The 18,529-nt window shown below is 31.7% G+C and overlaps 1 protein-coding gene across 1 annotated transcript; it reads right to left on the bottom strand.

Moving 5' to 3' along the window:
• Positions 1-15,254: 15,254 nt before the first annotated feature.
• Positions 15,255-16,036, bottom strand: LOC133304305 (snakin-2-like). Its single transcript, XM_061504312.1, has 4 exons — positions 15,946-16,036; positions 15,728-15,790; positions 15,603-15,645; positions 15,255-15,463 (listed from the first exon to the last, which is right to left on the bottom strand). Exons 1-4 carry the CDS (start codon positions 16,000-16,002, stop codon positions 15,279-15,281), a joined length of 348 nt encoding a protein of 115 aa, XP_061360296.1. The 5' UTR covers positions 16,003-16,036; the 3' UTR covers positions 15,255-15,278.
• Positions 16,037-18,529: the final 2,493 nt, after the last annotated feature.

The following is an 18,529-nucleotide window of genomic DNA, read 5'->3' as shown; positions in this document are numbered from 1 at the left end:
ATCCGGATATTCAATATCCGGATATCTCACTGGACATATCCGGATATCCAGAATCCCATATCCGGATATCTATTATCCGGATACACAAAACCCTTATCCGGATATCACATATCCGGATATTCATCGGGCACATATCCGGATATCTCACGACAGAATGCAGAAAATGCATTTCGTGAAGATATACTTCCAAGGTTCCATTTTTAACACTTACTTACGTTAAAGCATGCATCTTTATACTGATTAAGGTCCACACCCCAGTTGGTTACTTGATTAATCCTTTAAACATGCAAAGATCACACCTTTAATCCATTAAAACACAAGCTCAAGGTAGGCACAACTCACCAAAGCTCAAAACAGAGGATCAATGGCTCAAGGAGCTCACCACACTGCCTTTACAGGTTCTGGAAATAAGGTGTACGAAAATGCAACACAAAAGTTGGTCCTTTCTTCACAAAGGAGCTTCTTGAAGCTTCACAAGCCAAGTAGGAAGCTCTCACCCTCACACAAGACCACTCAGCCCACAAATTGACTTCAAACAGTCCTTCAACTCAGAACCACAACTCCCTACACACTCACAAAGGTCACTCATACAAGGCTCAAGTGTTTGGAGGTGAAGAAACCAAGCAAAATAGACACTTGATCTCCAAAATGGTGAAGAAAGCTCAATGGAACAGTAGCAACTGACCAGCCACTCCAACATTCACGTAGCAACAGAAAACCTAGGGCTTTGTGCCCTTAACAAGGGTATTTATAGCCCAAACGCACTTAAACACACAGTATTAAATTTAATTGCTACGCTTAGCATTTTAATCCCAAACTTTGGATTATGAAACTACATAATTTTCTAAGATTTATCATATTTTTCTTATAATTTTCTGAGCACTTTTCCGGTACGCGCTTTTCCAAGCCAGTACCGGTTTCCAGCACCAGTTCTCAGTATCCAGACTTGAAACTCGTTTTACAAGTCCTACATATTATTCTAGTAATTATCATGCACTTACATTAATTTTCTGGGATACTTTTTCGGCACGCATTTATACCGATTAGCAGAACTGGTATCTGCAATTTTCTTCCGAAAAGTGACTTTCAGCATTCTTAATCACTTATTACGATTACTAAGCCTCATAAATAATTATTAGGGTCAATTATGGAATCATTTCCTATTTTCTCGTAATTTATTAATTTAATACCTTAATTAACGGTGTGGGTTCTTACATCAATCACATTAGGTCTACTGAGATAAGTAACGAGACGGGTTTTTCCTTAACTATGGATCTTGGTAAATATCTTAGTATATCACTACACCATGGGAGGATTTCTAAGAGTTCTTATGCTCATGTGATGAAGAGGGTTAACCAGCGTCTGAATGGATGGAAACAATCTACTCTATCTCTTGCAGGTAGGATTGTTTTAGCGAAATCAGTGTTAAGCACTATCCCTACTTATTCCATGCAGACAGGATTACTTCCTATGAATGTTTGTCATGAGGTTGAAAAGAAAACTAGAGCTTTTATTTGGGGAGCTCAACCTGATCACAGAAAGATGGCGTTGGTTACTTGGGATAGAGTATGTTTATTGAAGGCAGATGGTGGTTTTGGATTTAGAAATAGGAGACAATTTAATAAAGCTTTCATTATGAAGCTCGGGCATGGTTTGATGACAAAACCAGATGCATTGTGGGTTAGATTGTTGAGGAATAAATATAGCGTTTCTCAGCATCTCATTCTGGATATTACAGCTCATAGGAATGCTTCTCTTCTTTGGAGGGCTATTTGTAACATTTGGCATAATTTGGAGAATGGTTCTCGTATTATAATTAGTGCAGAAGATGCCACGTTATTCTGGAAGGATAAATGGGTGCCAAATTTTGAACCTCTAATCAACTTTGTTTTGCAGGTTATTCCAGATGAGGAAATTGAATGCTCAACTCTTCAGTATGTTACGGAGGAAGGTTCCTGGAAACGGTTGAGGTTTGATCATCTTCTACCTCCTGAGGTTAGCATGCGAATAGAAAATATTCACCCTCCATCTTCTCTTGGTGGTAGTGACCGTGTGATATGGGCTTTGGCAGCTGATGGAAGGTTTACGGTTCGTTCTGCTTATCTAGCTATCAGTGACCAGTCATTTCATGTCCAGCAGCGGTATGTTCAAGGGTTAAGAGGTTGTTCCTGGGATAAAGTGTGGGGTTGGAATGGGCCTCCTAGAGTTAAAACTTTTCTTTGGCTGCTTTTGGGGAATAACATTTTGACTAATGATCAACGCTTGCGTCGTCATTTACCAGATAATAGTCTGTGTTCTCGGTGTAGCTATGGTCACGAAGATTGTATTCATGCGGTTAGAGATTGTTGGAAGGTTCGGGAGATATGGTGCCATCTGATTCCTCAACACAAGTGGCAATCATTCTTTGCGCAAGATCTAGGTGAGTGGTTACATATTAATCTATCAACAGATTACATGGAGAATGTGTCTGGGAATCGGTCAATTCTTTTTGGTATTGTGTGTTGGTTAATTTGGAAAGCAAGAAATGAATGGATTTTTGAGCAGGTGGAGACTTATCCTTCAAGCATTATTCGTTCAGCTTTTCTTTTGAGAGATAATTACTTCCAGGCTCAATTGCTTCTGAAAGAAGGCGGTCTTCAGTTGCAATCACCAAGGATTCAAACTTTTATTAGTTGGAAGTTTCCTTAGGAAGGGTGGATAAAGATTAATACAAATGGTTCTTGTGCTGAAGGAGGTTTACAATCTGGTTGTGGAGGGGTATTAAGAGATTGTAGAGGTGGCTGGTTAGTTGGTTTCTCAAAGAATTTAGGGTGTAGTTCTTCGGTTGCTGCTGAGATTTGGGGTTCCTATTTGGGTCTTCAAATAGCTTGGGAATGTGGTTACAGAAAGGTATGGCTTGAAGGAGATTCGACAGTTGCAATTAACTTATTCTCCAAACAGAATACTGAGATGCATCCTTTACATGGACTGATTTTACGTATCAAGGAATTGTTGGGAAGAAGCTGGCAGGTTTATATTTCTCATACATACAGAGAAGTGAATGGGGTAGCTGACTGGTTAGCTACGCATGCATATACTGCAAACTGGGATATTCAGTTTTTTAACACTCCTCCTCTAGGTTGCAAAGATAGATTTCTTCAAGATTGTAGGGGGTAGCTTTCCCTCGCTTAGTTTTAGTCTAGTTTATTTTCTCTATGAATTACAAAAAAAAGAATTACTTAGAACAAGTCAGGCATATTGGTAATAAATTATGCTTAATGTAAACCAAAAAAAGAAATGAAGCTTAAATTAAAGATATAATAGAGATTCAAACATTTTAGACGCTACTTATGAAATGGTTCAAAACTTCAAATCATGTTATTCTGTACATGAAATATTTAATTTTACGCCCAAAAAGCAGGAAGAGATACCCATATATTAATAATAATAATCAATGTTATTAAAACCGACCTGGTCAATGACTCGGTCGAGGTACTGGGTCATTGGGTTACTGGTTTAACCAGTGGGTCACTGGTTTAACCGCATGACCCGATGATTATATATAAATCTATAGTTTATATTAAAAGATTATAAATATACTCAAATAGCTGAAAAAAGTAAAATAAATTCTAAATATTTTAATATAAAATATAAGAAATTATACATTATTGTCCAATAAAAGATCAAACAAACACATAATGCTTGTTATATTGGTGTTTCAGGTTCAGTAAACGACATCTCTAACTATCAAATCAAAATTCCCTGCATAGTGCATAATTGAGATAATATTAAGATTGTAGGTACATAATTTATGTAAGTTAATAAGTAACAGTCACTCAAATATGTCAATTATGATTTATTTTTTTTAAATTTTTTTTTTGAAATTATTTTTTTTAAAAAAACCTGGGTCGGGTCACCGGTTTTTCACCAAAACCGACCGGGTCTCACTGGATTGTACCAGGTCTGATACTTGACCAATCCAATGTGATAATCGGACCGGTCAGATGACTGATTCACCGGGTTCCAAGTCAACCCGGCCGGTTCGGTTTTCACAACAATGATAATAATAATAATATACAAAATAAATTAATTGTTATATTTAAATGGGAGTTTAATTGGAATAGCCAAATTCTAACGAACGGTAGATATACTTTCAAAATTGTCTTGAAATCAATTTACTCAAACTACTACAAACGCAAATAACGTGTCCCTCTTATCTTTGGCTTTAATGTTTCTACAAGTGAATGTAGATAAATTATTTATATTCGTTCCCAAGACGATATCATTTTGCGTTGAAAAATTAAAAAAATTATAATGAAAAGACTATTATAACCCTGAAATAAATTATAATTACAAAAATACCTTGATTTCAGTTAGTCATATATTTTACTGATATGAATGGGTTAATTTTGATAACATTTGAGTTGTGAATAGTTGAAATTGCAAGTAAATGAGCCAAAAGAGATTAAAATGGCCCAAGCTGAAAAAAAGGTAAAGAGAGAAGTAATTGTAGGATCTGTTACGTAGATGAGATGTAAGCTGGGACAAGTCTAAACAGGTAGATAAAGTTGAATCGGACAGACAACACTACATGTTGGATCTGTTTTAGTTTTTTTAGTTAAATAAATATTATTAGTTTTTCGTATTATAGAGTTGGCTAAAAAATTAGAAGTCTTTTTCAATCTTTTTGTAAATTGAATGCGTTTGTTCTTCAAGTTCCTAAACTCGAAGTATGCTGACAACAAATCTTCGTGAGAAAGAAGAAGAATCTACATGCAAGCTTGAGTTTCTATATTTTTGAAAAAATTTCCTAGCTCTAGTTTAGGATCTTCAATTCGTGGATTACTGGTCTGCAATTTCTTACTTTGAGTTCTTTTTACTGGATATTTGGTAATGCATGTTACTTTTAGTTCAGATTTGCAATTTTCGTTAGTTAATATGAGTTTCTAAATTCTTTTTCTGGGATTCAAGATAATTTGGTGATTCTTTAATTTTATGAACACTGTAATGTTTCTTTTAGTCTCATTTGAATAGCAAGATTCTGATTTAAAGTTCTAGAAAACCATGGGAATGGATGTTGGAATATTTTTAGCATAACCGTGATTGTGAAATCAGGTTATCTTATTTTGCAAATTAAACCCTTGAGGTTAGGGATAACCCAAAGAGGTTTTTGAAATAATTCTTGAAGATTCAGAAGACTTTGGGAAAAGACTCTTCTGAGGAACAAATCTGGAACTGGAAAGTTTTAGCTAAAATAGTCATAGTAAGTCAAATTCTGATATTAAAGTACCATAGCAGTGGTAAAATGCAGGGATGCGAAAATCTTTGGAAAATCCATGATTTAAGAATTCCAGAATTTTATAATTGTTGTTCTTAGTTGAATAAATATTTTTGTTATTTTTGTTTAATACAAATCTGATAAAAGCTTTGATTCATTTATTTAGCAGTTTAAAAGATTGGTTACTTACAGTTCAAAAAATAAAAATAGAAATTAAAAAGAAACTAAAACAACTGTTCTTAGAGAACGATCCTAATATTCTGATTTTACTACCCAACAATTTTTGCCTCAAAATAACGTCATTTTGGGTTCAATATAGATAAGTTATCTATATTGACTGTGGAAAAAGTGAACCCTTTATTTTTATATATATTTTAATTTCACGCACGAATTTAAGCTTCTTCATACTTACTTTAGTTTATAATTATGTGAAAATTTTTCTATAATCAGTTAATAACTTTAGATGTAAATTCTTATAATAAAGATTATTGCCAAAAAAAAAGGGACTGCTGGAAAATTCATTTTAAGACACTAAATTAAAAAGATAAGATATGGTTTCTATGCGAAGATGTTCAACTAGTTGGCATTTGGTTAGGAATTAGGACAGTAGAATTATGTCCCCATAGTTTTTGAAAATTGCTTGGTGATATATTTTCATTAATTTCCTTCAATTGAAAGTGATTTTTTTACAAAAAAAAAAAAAAAAAAGTTCCCTAACCAAAATTTAAGAATCTTAAGGTGGAAAAGAGTGAAATTATGTGTTAAAATTTGTACTACGGGAGAAACGACAACTTAATTTGATCAAAGTATGTTCTCTTATCAACCTTAGTATGTATTTTTAATATAAAAGATTACATCATCTCAACACTCGTCAACTTACATTTCTTATGAGAACAAATGGACTTCACAGTGGGACAGTGGCCAAAGTGTCACTGTTGGCAAAAAAAAAAAAATCAAAATTTCACGCCAACAGTAAATTTTGCCAAAATGCCACGTGGCATATTTCGTTACACTGTGTAGCGAAATATGTGTGCAAATATTTCGCTACACGGTGTAGCGAAATATGCCACGTCAGAACCAAAAATGTCACGTGTCAAACAGGGAGAATTTCGCTACACAGTGTAGCGAAATTCTCCCTGTCTCACACGTGGCATTTTTAGTTCTGTGCATTCTGACACGGCATATTTCGCTACACCGTGTAGCGAATTATTTGCACACATATTTCGCTACATAGTGTAGCGAAATATGTCACGTGACATTTTGGCAAAATTTACTGTTGGCGTGACATTTTGGTGTTTTTTTTTTCAACAGTGGCACTTTGGCCACTATTCCCTTCACAGTTCAGTTATGTGTTTCACTACCGAGATTAATTAATTCATTGTTTAAATATAACAATCGAAAAAATTGCTAATAACATTGTCTCTAACATTTGTGCCATAATGGGTTCTGATATCATCAAAATCTTGCATTATATACAATTACAAAATTCAAATTACTTATATATGAATTATAGTATGTAGCAATGAAGATTTATCATTATCCTTTTATCCTAGTTGTTTGTCATTAGATTATTTTATCTTTATCTTAGTTTTTTAAATTATCTTATTAGGAGTTATTTTATGAGTGTTATTAGTTTTAAATTCAAATTAGGATTTCCTTATCTCTGTTGAAGTTGTAATTCTAAAAGTTGTTAGCTAATTGAGCACATAAAGAGAAGAAGAAAATATTCAAAGTCTCTCTCTTAATGTCTCATTATTCTCCTTAATCCTCTCTCCCTAATCTCCCAATCTCCAATTTCTCTTTATCTTTTGATTTTATCGCTTCATTATTGCTTTCATATGATCTCATCCTTCTAGGGCGAACAACACCCGCCTTAGGAACCTGAACCAACGCGTGGAGAACCTGGAGCAACAACTCCAAATCTTTAGAAAATGCGAGAACAACAATATTTGAGTAAGAATCCCTGACATAACTGCAGGCATCTTAGAATCAACAATTTGCCTTACTCCGACAAGAAATAGCCCGCTCATGGATCTACAAACGAGATCTCCCACCCATAGCACATCCAACGCCGGTGTTTTAGAAGCAAACCAAAATCGAGTTGAGGCGTTATTCTCAAATCAACAATGTGCACAACAATTAAAAAAATAATTATGTTGCAATGCGAGAAACATACCAGAACATTAATCGCTTGCTCCAAGAATAGATCGAAGAGAATGAAAAAATTACAACCATCAAAATTCAAATGGCATTTCGTGGATATATGTTGAAAAAAGTAGTTCACCAACCAAAAAAAGTGTTCTTAGACAACCTCACATTGTAGCCTCCGAAAGCAGTGGACCAACCCTCGATTACCATATCTGATAATATTAACCTCATCCAGAGATTTGAAGATATGCATTTAGCAAACAAAGGCTTTCCTCATGTGATGACTAATTTTGAAATTGGATTTAATGTGGGTGTTTTGGTTAGGATGTCCAATAAAGAATTTGGAAGAGCATTTATAAATGAAAATACTTGCAATAGATTCCAAGTGAGGCAGCCCATGCAATTCAGCTTGATACCTACCCTACGCGCGTTGCAAACACAACGATTCATCTTTGATCCTCGAACTCAACCTCGAGGACAAAGTTATTTTGAAAGGCGATGGAATGTAGCAATCGAGATTTATCATTATCCCATTATCCTTGTTGTTTGTTATTAGATGATTTTATATTTATCTTAGTTGTAATTCTATAAATTGTTAACTCATTTGAGCACATAAAAAAAGAAGAAAATAATTAAAAACAAAGAAGAAGAAGAAGAAAATATTCAAAGCCTCTCTCTTAATGTTTCATTATTCTCTTTAATCATCTCTAGATCTCCTATTCTTTCTGTCTCCAATTTCTCTTTATCTTTTAATTTTCTCGCTTCATAGTGTCAGATATTTACGCCCATTATTTTTTGCTTGTTATCTATATGCATCCATCTTTTATATTATTTCTTACACTTCATGCGTGTTAACCTAGTTAGAGAAATGCTAAAGCCGTATTTTACCGTAAATGTTTTTTCTAAATATAGAAAATTTTTATAAAGTAGAGTCTTTAAGTAAATTTCCAAATTTAACATTACTCTTTGTCAGCTGTTAAGTTAGAAGAGAGGGGACGACCGGAAGAAGAACGATAAAAAAGAACTGATAGGGAAATGATATTATTCAAAGTAAATAATAAAAATCAATATTATATAAATTTCATTTTTGGTTAAAGTTTATGTTTTTTCCACGCTTTAAATTTTAGTAACATTACTATCGGCACTAATGATACCAAAACAAATTGTGTTGATACCTTATACTAAGAAATCCTTACTTAAAAAGCATTAAAAAAATGATGAATGTTATAAAATATAAATCCTTACTTAAAAAGCATTAAAAAAATTGGTGAATGTTATAAGATATAACTATATGGATGTCCACAACCTCCAAAGGAATGATGTATAGCTCTTATAACTCCCATGAGTTATAACATGTAATTAGGAGTATTTAACATTATCATTTATTTTATTATAACTCATTATAATAAACGGTCTATTAATAGAGATCAGATCTTGTAGATCACATAATACAATAAAGCGAAAGTGATCTTTCTTTTTCCTTGTCCTAATTCACTATTTTCCTTGTTCTTGTTACCCTTTATTTTACAACACATTATCTATTTTACTTGTTCTTGTTACCCTTTATTTTACAACAATGAAAATAAACTTATCAGAAATTATAAAAACTAAAATAGAGCACCATCGGATCCATATTGAGATGACTCTCTCAAAAACTTTTTCTTCATTTAACCTTGAGATCTCTCGTTAAGAGCATATTTTCAGCGCTCCGGTAGAAGCAGTAAGTATTCATTTACCTAAAATAATAAAAAGTGCATTACAAAAAAATAAAATAATAATAAGTGATACTCCTATGAGTCTATGACAATAAACATAAATGACAGGGTAGAATAAATAATATTAGGTAAATTATTTTTTCCTATTTTTAGTAAGTACATGTATCAACTCAGTACTACGAAGAATTGAAAATACTTTTCTGATTAAGATAAATTCCTTATCACTTAAACCGTAATTATTGAAAACAACTTAAGTTTTTAGGTTCGCTTACTTCTTTACATTTTTTTATAAAAAAAATAATATAAATTAATATGATAAGATGTGATATAAAAAATAAAATAATTATTTTTATTTATTCTAAATAGGAAATTTAATATAAGGAAACAAATCATTTTAATTAATTTAAGTATCTCATATATATATATATATAATTAATATTAATATTAATTGATATTAATCGGGATTAATTAATATCAATTTAAATAAATATTAATAAGTACATAAGATAATCTTTTTCTCAATACAATGTTCGTTCCTGAGATTATGTTTTGTTCTTACCGACACTGCCGATTAGGTGAATAATAAAACAATAATTAATTAGGTAAACAGAGACAGGCTCAATCTATATTTAGTTATGAGACAAATTGCGTCATGCCATTAACTTGGCAAGTAGGGATGTGACATCAGAAGATAGATTATAAATTTAGAATTTTATAAGAGTTATATTGTAGGAAAAGTGAGAATGTAATGTTATAGAAATTCATTTTGCGTGTCTTAATTTTTTTTTTTTGCTTTAAAAAATATAGGCCCCACAAAATGTTGTGCGTAGAAAAAAATTTCATTTATGTTACAAACTAGAACCCCGTATATTTAACCAGACACCTGTACACTGCACTCACGCAAAGTTGCAAACGATACAAAACCAAACGTTACGGATGCATCAACGAGATAAAATAATTAACCTAAGTAATATGACACGTGTTGAACGATAGAGCGGAAACCTATAGGTCTCTATTTATCGTTACGACAAATGAGAAATATTAATAATATTTAAAAAAAATATTAATAACTTTTTAACATTTGTCTCGTTTTTATTATTCGATAATAAATAAAGTGTTAAAAGAAAGTATGTGTGGTTAATATTCCTTCTATCAATAAAAATATCCGCATATAATTTTTATTACAAAATTCTTATACAATTTATTTTTTAAATAAAAAAATGCAACTTCTAACACATTTTTTACTTTTCAAAAACAAGAAAAGCATACAAATAATATCATATCATACTCCCATACGGTTGTACTGATTCTTTTATTATTTTTAGGGGAGTTTGATAGAGGAGAAATTTTTTTTTATTCAGAAATTACGATTTCTAAGAATATGATAGGAAAATAAGTTTTCTGGGAATGTTACCAAAAAGTTGTTTGGTAGATTAAAATATTCCTGGAAATATTGGGTTAATTTTCTTGATGCTATATTTAGTTTTATTAAATTTTTCCTTGCCATAAAAATCCTAGAATACCACTCACTGGATGGTATTTTCAAAAAAATTCACACATAAAATAAAATCCCGAAAAATTAGATTCCCTGAATTTTTTTAAAAAACTTGTACCAAATGTAAATAAATACGATTACCACTTCCAGTTTTTCAGGAATCCTATAAAAATCCTTGTAACAAGCGCCCCCTCAGGGGGCGTTTGGTTCAGGAATTTTTTTTGAAATAGTAGGAAAATGAGATAGATAGAGAAATGATTGGAAAGATAGATAAAGTGAGATAGGTAGAAAAATGTAAAAAAAAGTTGTTTGGTGGGGAAAAACTTTACTGGGAAAATTAAGTAACTTTATGAAATAATAGTGCGTTAAAAGCCAGATAATCGGTTTTTCGAAAAATCCCACCTTCAAATTGGGTTTCTAAACAGTGCGGATATCTATGTTTCTCATAAATCCAGACAAATTGGATAGATGAGTTTTTGGTGAAAAACGTTGAAACAAACATGGTATTTCTAAAAGCCATACTTGAGAAAGATAGATATCCGCTGAAAAACTCCCAACCAAACACCACCTTAGGGTGTTTGATAGAGGGTTTTTTTTAAAAAAAATTCCTGAAAAATTGAAGGTGATAACCTAAGTTACTCACGTTTAGTAGATGATTTTTGAAAAAAAAATTGAAAATTGGTTTTTTCCGATATTTTATTTTGTAAGTAAAATTTAACCAAAAATACCATCCAGATTCTCAGAAAAATGAAAAATTTAACACATTTTTAGCAATATTTTATAATAAACCAAACATAATATTAATAAAATTGATCCAACATATTCAGAAATATTTTGGCCTACTAAACAATTTTTTTGTAACATTCTCAGGAAAATCAATTTCCTATTATATTCCTGAAATTTTGATTTTTCAGATAAAAATAATCTCTTCTACCAAACGACGTTTAAAGAATCGCAGCTTCAAATTCTGAGACTGAAAGTGAAACGTGAAGAATGTTTAGTCTGATTCAGGTGATCAGCATTGGACTCTAAATCACTTTGTTATTGAAATTCGATATTATGTTATGAATAAATTCTTTCTAAAAATTTAAATTATTTATATGAAAATATATTAATAATTTTATATTTTCAATAAATTTTTTTATGGCTTTTCGTCTTTTATTTTCTTCGTCATTTCTCATTATAACAACAACATTATAGACTCATTTAAACGAGCTTTTGAAAAAATGTTTTTTAAAAGCTAAAATTATTTTGTATTCGGATAAAATGGTTAAAAGACATTTTTTAACTGAAAAAATTATTTAAATGTTAAAATTAAAAAATATTTTTATGTATAGAATTATAAAAAGGACATGTGAAAATAAATTACAAAAATAAAATTTGGGGTTGGGCTAATAATAATAATAAATTTGATAGTGGTGGTAATTAAAGGTATTGATGGTAGAGATGACGATGGCGATGGTAGTATCCTAATTTTCTACCTTTCTTAATTATAGTAATTTTAGTAATAAAATGTGAATGATGTGATTTTTTAAAATATTTTTTTATTAAAACATGGTAATTTGCGATCATTACAAAAAAAAACTCAGGTTAATTATATGGGTGATGCTCATAGGAATCAAATTAATCCATGCAACAAGACATATAATCCTGGTGGAGGAATCATCCCAATCTTTTTACAAGCCACAACCACAGCAACAAGTGAAAATGTAACAAGGATCTTTATCTATCTTGGAAAATGCACATTTGCAATTAAGAGTCAAAGGAATTCATGCAGGAGACCCATCATCATTCAAGAATCAAGAGGCATTCACAAGGAATCTTGAAAATCAAATTGGGCAACTGTCTAAGTAGACGGCAGAGAAGGCTCAAGGTACTTTTCTAGGGGACGTTGTTGTGAATCCTAAGGAGTATTGTAAGGACATAACTACTAGAATTGACTTAAATGTAACTTAATATTAAGATCCCTTATGTGCTCCCTGAAAAAATCCCTTAATGCAATTAAAAAAAAAACATATATTCATATGTATATGCATAAAATTAAGATGTCGAGAAAAAAATGCAGAGTGGCAAATAAAAATGAGATAAATAAATTATAAATTAATTGTTATTCCTAAATGATAATTATTTTAAATTCATATTTAAAATGTTAATAAAATAATATTTAATCTTCTTTAAAAAAACAAAAGTTTAGATTAAGAGAAGATATCTCAACTAGAGAACACTATTAACCTCATTGAAAATTAAAAGTGGGATTACAAATCACCTTCTCAAGATGGAGTTAGAGCTATGTTTTTATCTCGTAATGTGTGAAGTATATTGATGTGTGGCTGCTCAAAGTAGTCCATAAGTGCTATCTCAGGTGAGGCCGTAGATTTTGACGGAGTAACAACTCATGAAAATGATGATTTGCAGATACCTCCTCAGGTGGTGAAGAATGATATATGTAGCTGGAAAATATTCCCTTAAGTGATGAGAGAGAAGAGCTTAATCGTTTTGCCCAATATCTTACTATTGCGTGAGGTATTGCACCACAATCGTGCATGTGAAATAAGGGTGAGCTGCCTAATCGAGGTTAATGTGCTCATTATGGGAAAGTAGGGAAGTGATCCCTTAACAAGTCTTTGCATGCCGATCTAGAACAAGATCATACTTAATAGTCTTTGAATTGGTCTAGCCACAATATTTAAAAATCTATAATTACTGATATATTTTCAAATATATATATATATATAATAAGACTTCTTATATTAATACTTTATACATAACATGATAGTATTTTTAAAAAATATTATAAAATATGAGAGTGGTTATATTTACAACATCTTTTCCTTTACAACTACTTTTATAATTGTTGGATCAAAATCAAATCAACGATTACAAAATGACATTAAGTGAGAGTGATTATTGATTTTGATCCAATAAGCATAAAACTGGTTGCAACTTGCAAGAAGTTATAAGTATAATCTCCTTCATAAAACATATCTCAATTTTAATTTTTATAATTGTGAAATTTTATAACTTTACTCAATCTGGTTCGACCTAATTGTGCCATGACCATGGGTGGGTTGAAACCAAGTCCAAATCAATATTTTAAATTAAGATTAGTAGATCAGGTATATCATTGAAACGTGACCCACGAGCATTTGTAAGTTATATGTGGGGGATATGTTGCCCTGTCGGTGGGCTACAATAGTAAAGGACAGGCCCATGGACGTCACATTGTATGATGGGCCGGTGCTCAGTGGACCCACAACTCGAAAAGGTCCGAAAACTAACAAAAGAAGAGTCCAGCACATCTTTAGACCACCGCCCCAATTGGAAGTTCATGGCCAAATTATTTTTTACAAAAGTAATACTATTAACAAGATGTTTATGCAGCTTCTTACCACATATAACAAATATTGATTTAGTGTGTTATATAATATATAAAAAAGTAGGTGTGGATTACTAAGAAAAAGAAAAAGAAAAAGTAAATTTCATCTTTTATTTTATGAAAATAAAATAATTTTATTTCGTACAATATGAAAATGTATATTTTCAATAAATATATATATATATATATATATATATATATATATATATATATATATTTTTTTGAGAAAAAAAATTCAAAGTACATCTTTCGATGAGTGAATAGAAGATAGATTTTTTATAATGAAAAATAAGATAACTATATATATATATATTCCACTTCATCATTGTATTCGTGTATTATGTACATACCATATGCAATTCCTGTTTTTTTTTTCGGCATATCGTAAGAAAAAGTTACTGAATTATATTTTATTGTATATTCAACAGAATATGCATTTCCTTTCTTTCGAATAACAAAATATTGATCTTATTATCCATCAGGACTAGTTCTAAACTTAGTAATTATTTTAAATATATGTATGCGCCTATCTCTCTCTTAACACATCATATTTTAAATATATTGATGTAATATGGGCCAAAAGGGTGATTGGCAATTGGCTACACAAACGGCAAACCAAAAAGTCGGGAAAATTAGTGGAATTTGTTTATATATTAATGAGTAAATACCTTTTTGTCTCTAACAAAAAATACAGTCTCCACTTTAGTCCCTTACAAAAATAAATTAGTTAGTTAGTCCTTAACAAATTTAAAATGAACCCATTTAGTTGAAATCATGGTCTTCACAAATTCAAAAAAGACTCATATTAGTCCCTCAAGAGGACTAAAATGAGTCCACTTTGAATTTGTTAGGGATAACTAACTAATTTATTTTTATAAATGACTAAAGTGGAGACCGTGTTTTTTGTTAGGGATAAAAATGGTGTTTATTCTATATTAATTTGTCTATGCTTGAAACACAACCGTAAATAAAAATATAACAATAAACAAACCCAACGCCTGATTTTAATGTGTTCTCTTAAGTTAATAACAATAGATGGATGGATCCGAACAGGAATGTAGTACATTATATATATATTAAGCAATCTAAGCACAAAGTTTATAAATTATACAATTGACTAAGGTACCATGCCACAACACGGGCCAAAACTAGAACACAGCCTTAAAACACAAACCTAGGAGTAGGAAGGTGTTCATAACAACACACACCACATTTACTGAACTACACACTACTTGGTGCTTGGTGTGAAGTGAATGGTGGGCCCACGGACTATGGTCTTATTTGGGTCTAAGGGCACTTAGTCTTGTTGCCATGGGTTGTCATATCGGTATAGCAAGTCCCACAGACCTCCCTATTGCCAGAGGTACCAGGTGGAACACACTTGCACCTCACACAGCATGTCCCACATGCCCTAATGCAATATTTGGGCCTAGAATGAGCACCGCACCTCGCCTTGCACAATCCTCCGCAATCTACAAGGAGAATTCAAAAGGCATCAAATAAAGACACCAAAACTCGTTTATTTATTCGGACTTGAAAAAAAAACATTTTTGTCACAAAATAAAGAAAATAACTTAAGAAAGGATCAAATATTTTCGTTATTGTTTTTACCTATGGCTTGCATTAGCCTTCTGTTTCCGTCTTTCACAATGAGCTAAAAAGAAGTCCAACAAGAACATTATAAGATGAATGGTTATATCAAATTTTCAGCAAATCATGAAAGAAAAGAAACATACTGGCTCATCAGGAAAACGCAGTTCTTCATCTTCTTCCTTTGATATCTCCAGATCAGATGAAACCTGCATGACAATAACAACAAGAAAAGAAAAAGGGATAAAAAATAACCACTCTCAGCTTCAAGGATATATATAAATTAAACCTTAACAAAGGACTTGGAACAGAGGCGTTAATTAATTGGGTATGTTCAAAATGAAGCTAAAATTAATTAGTGCACCTTAGAAAAGCACACTAGCAGCAACATCCCAAACACAAGAAGCACGCGTAATGCCATTGTTGTGGACACACAACAAAGCACGCAAAGACTAGTTGTTTAGAATCTACGATTGAACTTCAACTTCAAGCAAGACTACTCGATGACCAAGCTTACTACGCATACTGGCATTTATATAGGCAGAAAGGGTACTCCCAAGTCCCAACCCATATTTTGCCACTTGATATTACCAAAATAACCCACTGTTTGGCATATTATAAAGGAAAAATATTTTCTTACATCACACACGAGAATTCAATTATCATGTTGTGATCTTTTTCTTTGTGTGTAAATTTTTTTTTTTAATAAATATGAGACCCACTACTAGTTAAGTGACAATATAAGAATTCAATTCTCATGCAACATGAAAAAATTAAATCTCTATTATAAAAGCCTGTCTTCGAGATTTTTTGGGATTTGTCAACCAAATGTCACAAACAATTTTTCTTTTATATTGTCGTTCCTGGAAAATAATTTTGTTCAGGACAAATTTAGAATTAAAATTTTACATTTCTTTCAAAAATAATATTAAAAAAAATTGAATATATTTTTTCATCTCTCACTCCACCCAGTCTCTTACATCAATTGAATTATCTTCATTTAATAAAAGGGAAAACTTCAAAACCCCAAGTTTTCTTAATTATCACTTACCCCCTCACAAATTTTTTGAATCATTTACACTCTTATTTAGATTTTTTTTATCACTTACCTCTCTGATTTAAAGTTTTTTTATCACTTACCCCCTCCTCACTGAGGGGGGTAAATGATAAAAAAACTTTAAGCCAAAAGGATAAACGATTCAAAATTTTGGAGAGGGGATAAATGATTAGGGATAGGATTTTATGACAACCAAATAATGTTATTACCAATGTTAGTACCACATCTTAACCGTTGATTTTCGTCAATCAACGATTATCATTTATTGCGAATTAATAATTAATTAATGAGTTTAATTTGAAAAATGATAACCGTTGATTGACGAAAATCAACAGTTAAGATATGGTAGTAACATTGATAATAAATTATTTAGTTGTTACAATATCCTATCCAAAATAATTATAAGTAAAGTCACAAACAATTTTTTTTTTGAAGTTTTCCCTTTAATAAATGTCACAATACTTCTGTCTTACGTGTTTGGAGCCAATGTCAGTCATAGTGGGAGTCGGTGCTTCAAATACACTAATTCGATTTCGGTTTTTCATTTTATTCTTTTATTATTTGTTCTTATATCATAGTACTATTTCTTATATTATATATTAATAATGAGAATAATATCTGTCATTTTAAATGATATAAGCTTATATCATTTAAGATCATAACCGTTGATTTTCATCTATTAACGATTATAGTCTATTGGGTCAAAATTATTAATTAATTAATAATAAATTTGGCCCATTAAATTTGACCCAATAGATTATAACCGTGATGGACGAAAATCAACGGTTAAGATCTAAAATAATATAAGTTTATATTCTTTTAAAGAATATATGTTTTTCCCATTAATAATTTAGTTTTATTATAATTTTTTTTTAAAAGTTCAAACTCAAATATTATACATAATTTTGGGTATATATACCAATTTTTCTGAATTATACATATGAGTAATGCTGCACAAAATGTCATTTTTTCTTTGGGTGCGTTATGATGACATTTAAAATAAAATAAAAACCACATACATTAAGAAATAAATCAAATAATACTTAGCTTCACATGTTTTGTATGATTTTTCCTCCCTGATATCAAATCAAATTTCTCATACAATTTTGTCGAAGAGGACAGGACCATGGTCCAACTCGAACAACTACTTTGTTTTGTTTTTCTTTGTCATTTTCTTTTCTTTTTTCCTCATTGATGGGGTCAAATTAGTCCAACTTGGTTGCATGCATCCAAATCGAAATGCATATGCGGGAGAAGGAGAAAAATCGCGACATTGACCATATTGCCACTCCTTTCATAAAAATTTACCTGATTGTCACTTCTGAAAAAAAATTTGCCAAAATGCCACGCCTGAATCTCGCTGGTCTGACAAGCGAGAATGGACTGGACACGTATCAGCGTCTGAATGGTCAACCATTCTCGCTGGGCCGCCCAGCTAGAATGACAGAATGCTGACACGTGGCAAAAGCACAGACATTCTCTGCATGTCTGTACTTTTGCCACGTGTCAGCATTCTGTCATTCTAGCTGGGCGGCCCAGCGAGAATGGTTGACCATTCAGACGCTGACACGTGTCCAGTCCATTCCCGCTTGTCAGACCAGCGGGATTCAGGCGTGGCATTTTGGCAAATTTTGTTTCAGAAGTGGCAATCAGATAAAATTTTGCCTAAAAAATGACAATATGGTCATTATCTCAGAAAAATCCCAAGTTGTTGAGATGACAGCATTGATTGCTTACAGCTAGATGAAGGCTGTAACCACTGTTCGGTGCACCCCTTCCCATCCTTTTCCCATAACTCCGTGAAACAACTAGCAAGAGCCCAACTCTGACACTATTAATATGATAGTATCAGTATCATCACTAGCAACGAGACAGAATTATAATGTTTTCA

This window comes from Gastrolobium bilobum, unplaced genomic scaffold, assembly GCF_033153095.1.
Source record: "Gastrolobium bilobum isolate Gb01-03AN ecotype WA unplaced genomic scaffold, APGP_CSIRO_Gbil_v1 utg4007, whole genome shotgun sequence".
Taxonomy (NCBI): Eukaryota; Viridiplantae; Streptophyta; class Magnoliopsida; order Fabales; family Fabaceae; genus Gastrolobium; species Gastrolobium bilobum.
This window is presented reverse-complemented; position numbering and strand designations above follow the sequence as displayed.

What these genes read in the sequence shown, in the direction of transcription:
- LOC133304305 (XM_061504312.1), bottom strand. Translation starts at nt 16,002, where the DNA reads ATGGCATTACGCGTGCTTCTTGTGTTTGGGATGTTGCTGCTAGTGTGC. An exon ending in TGCGTTTTCCTGATGAGCCA is followed by an intron (nt 15,646 to 15,727) that starts GTATGTTTCTTT and finishes ACTTCTTTTTAG; the next exon opens with CTCATTGTGAAAGACGGAAA. An exon ending in AAGGCTAATGCAAGCCATAG is followed by an intron (nt 15,464 to 15,602) that starts GTAAAAACAATA and finishes TTCTCCTTGTAG; the next exon opens with ATTGCGGAGGATTGTGCAAG.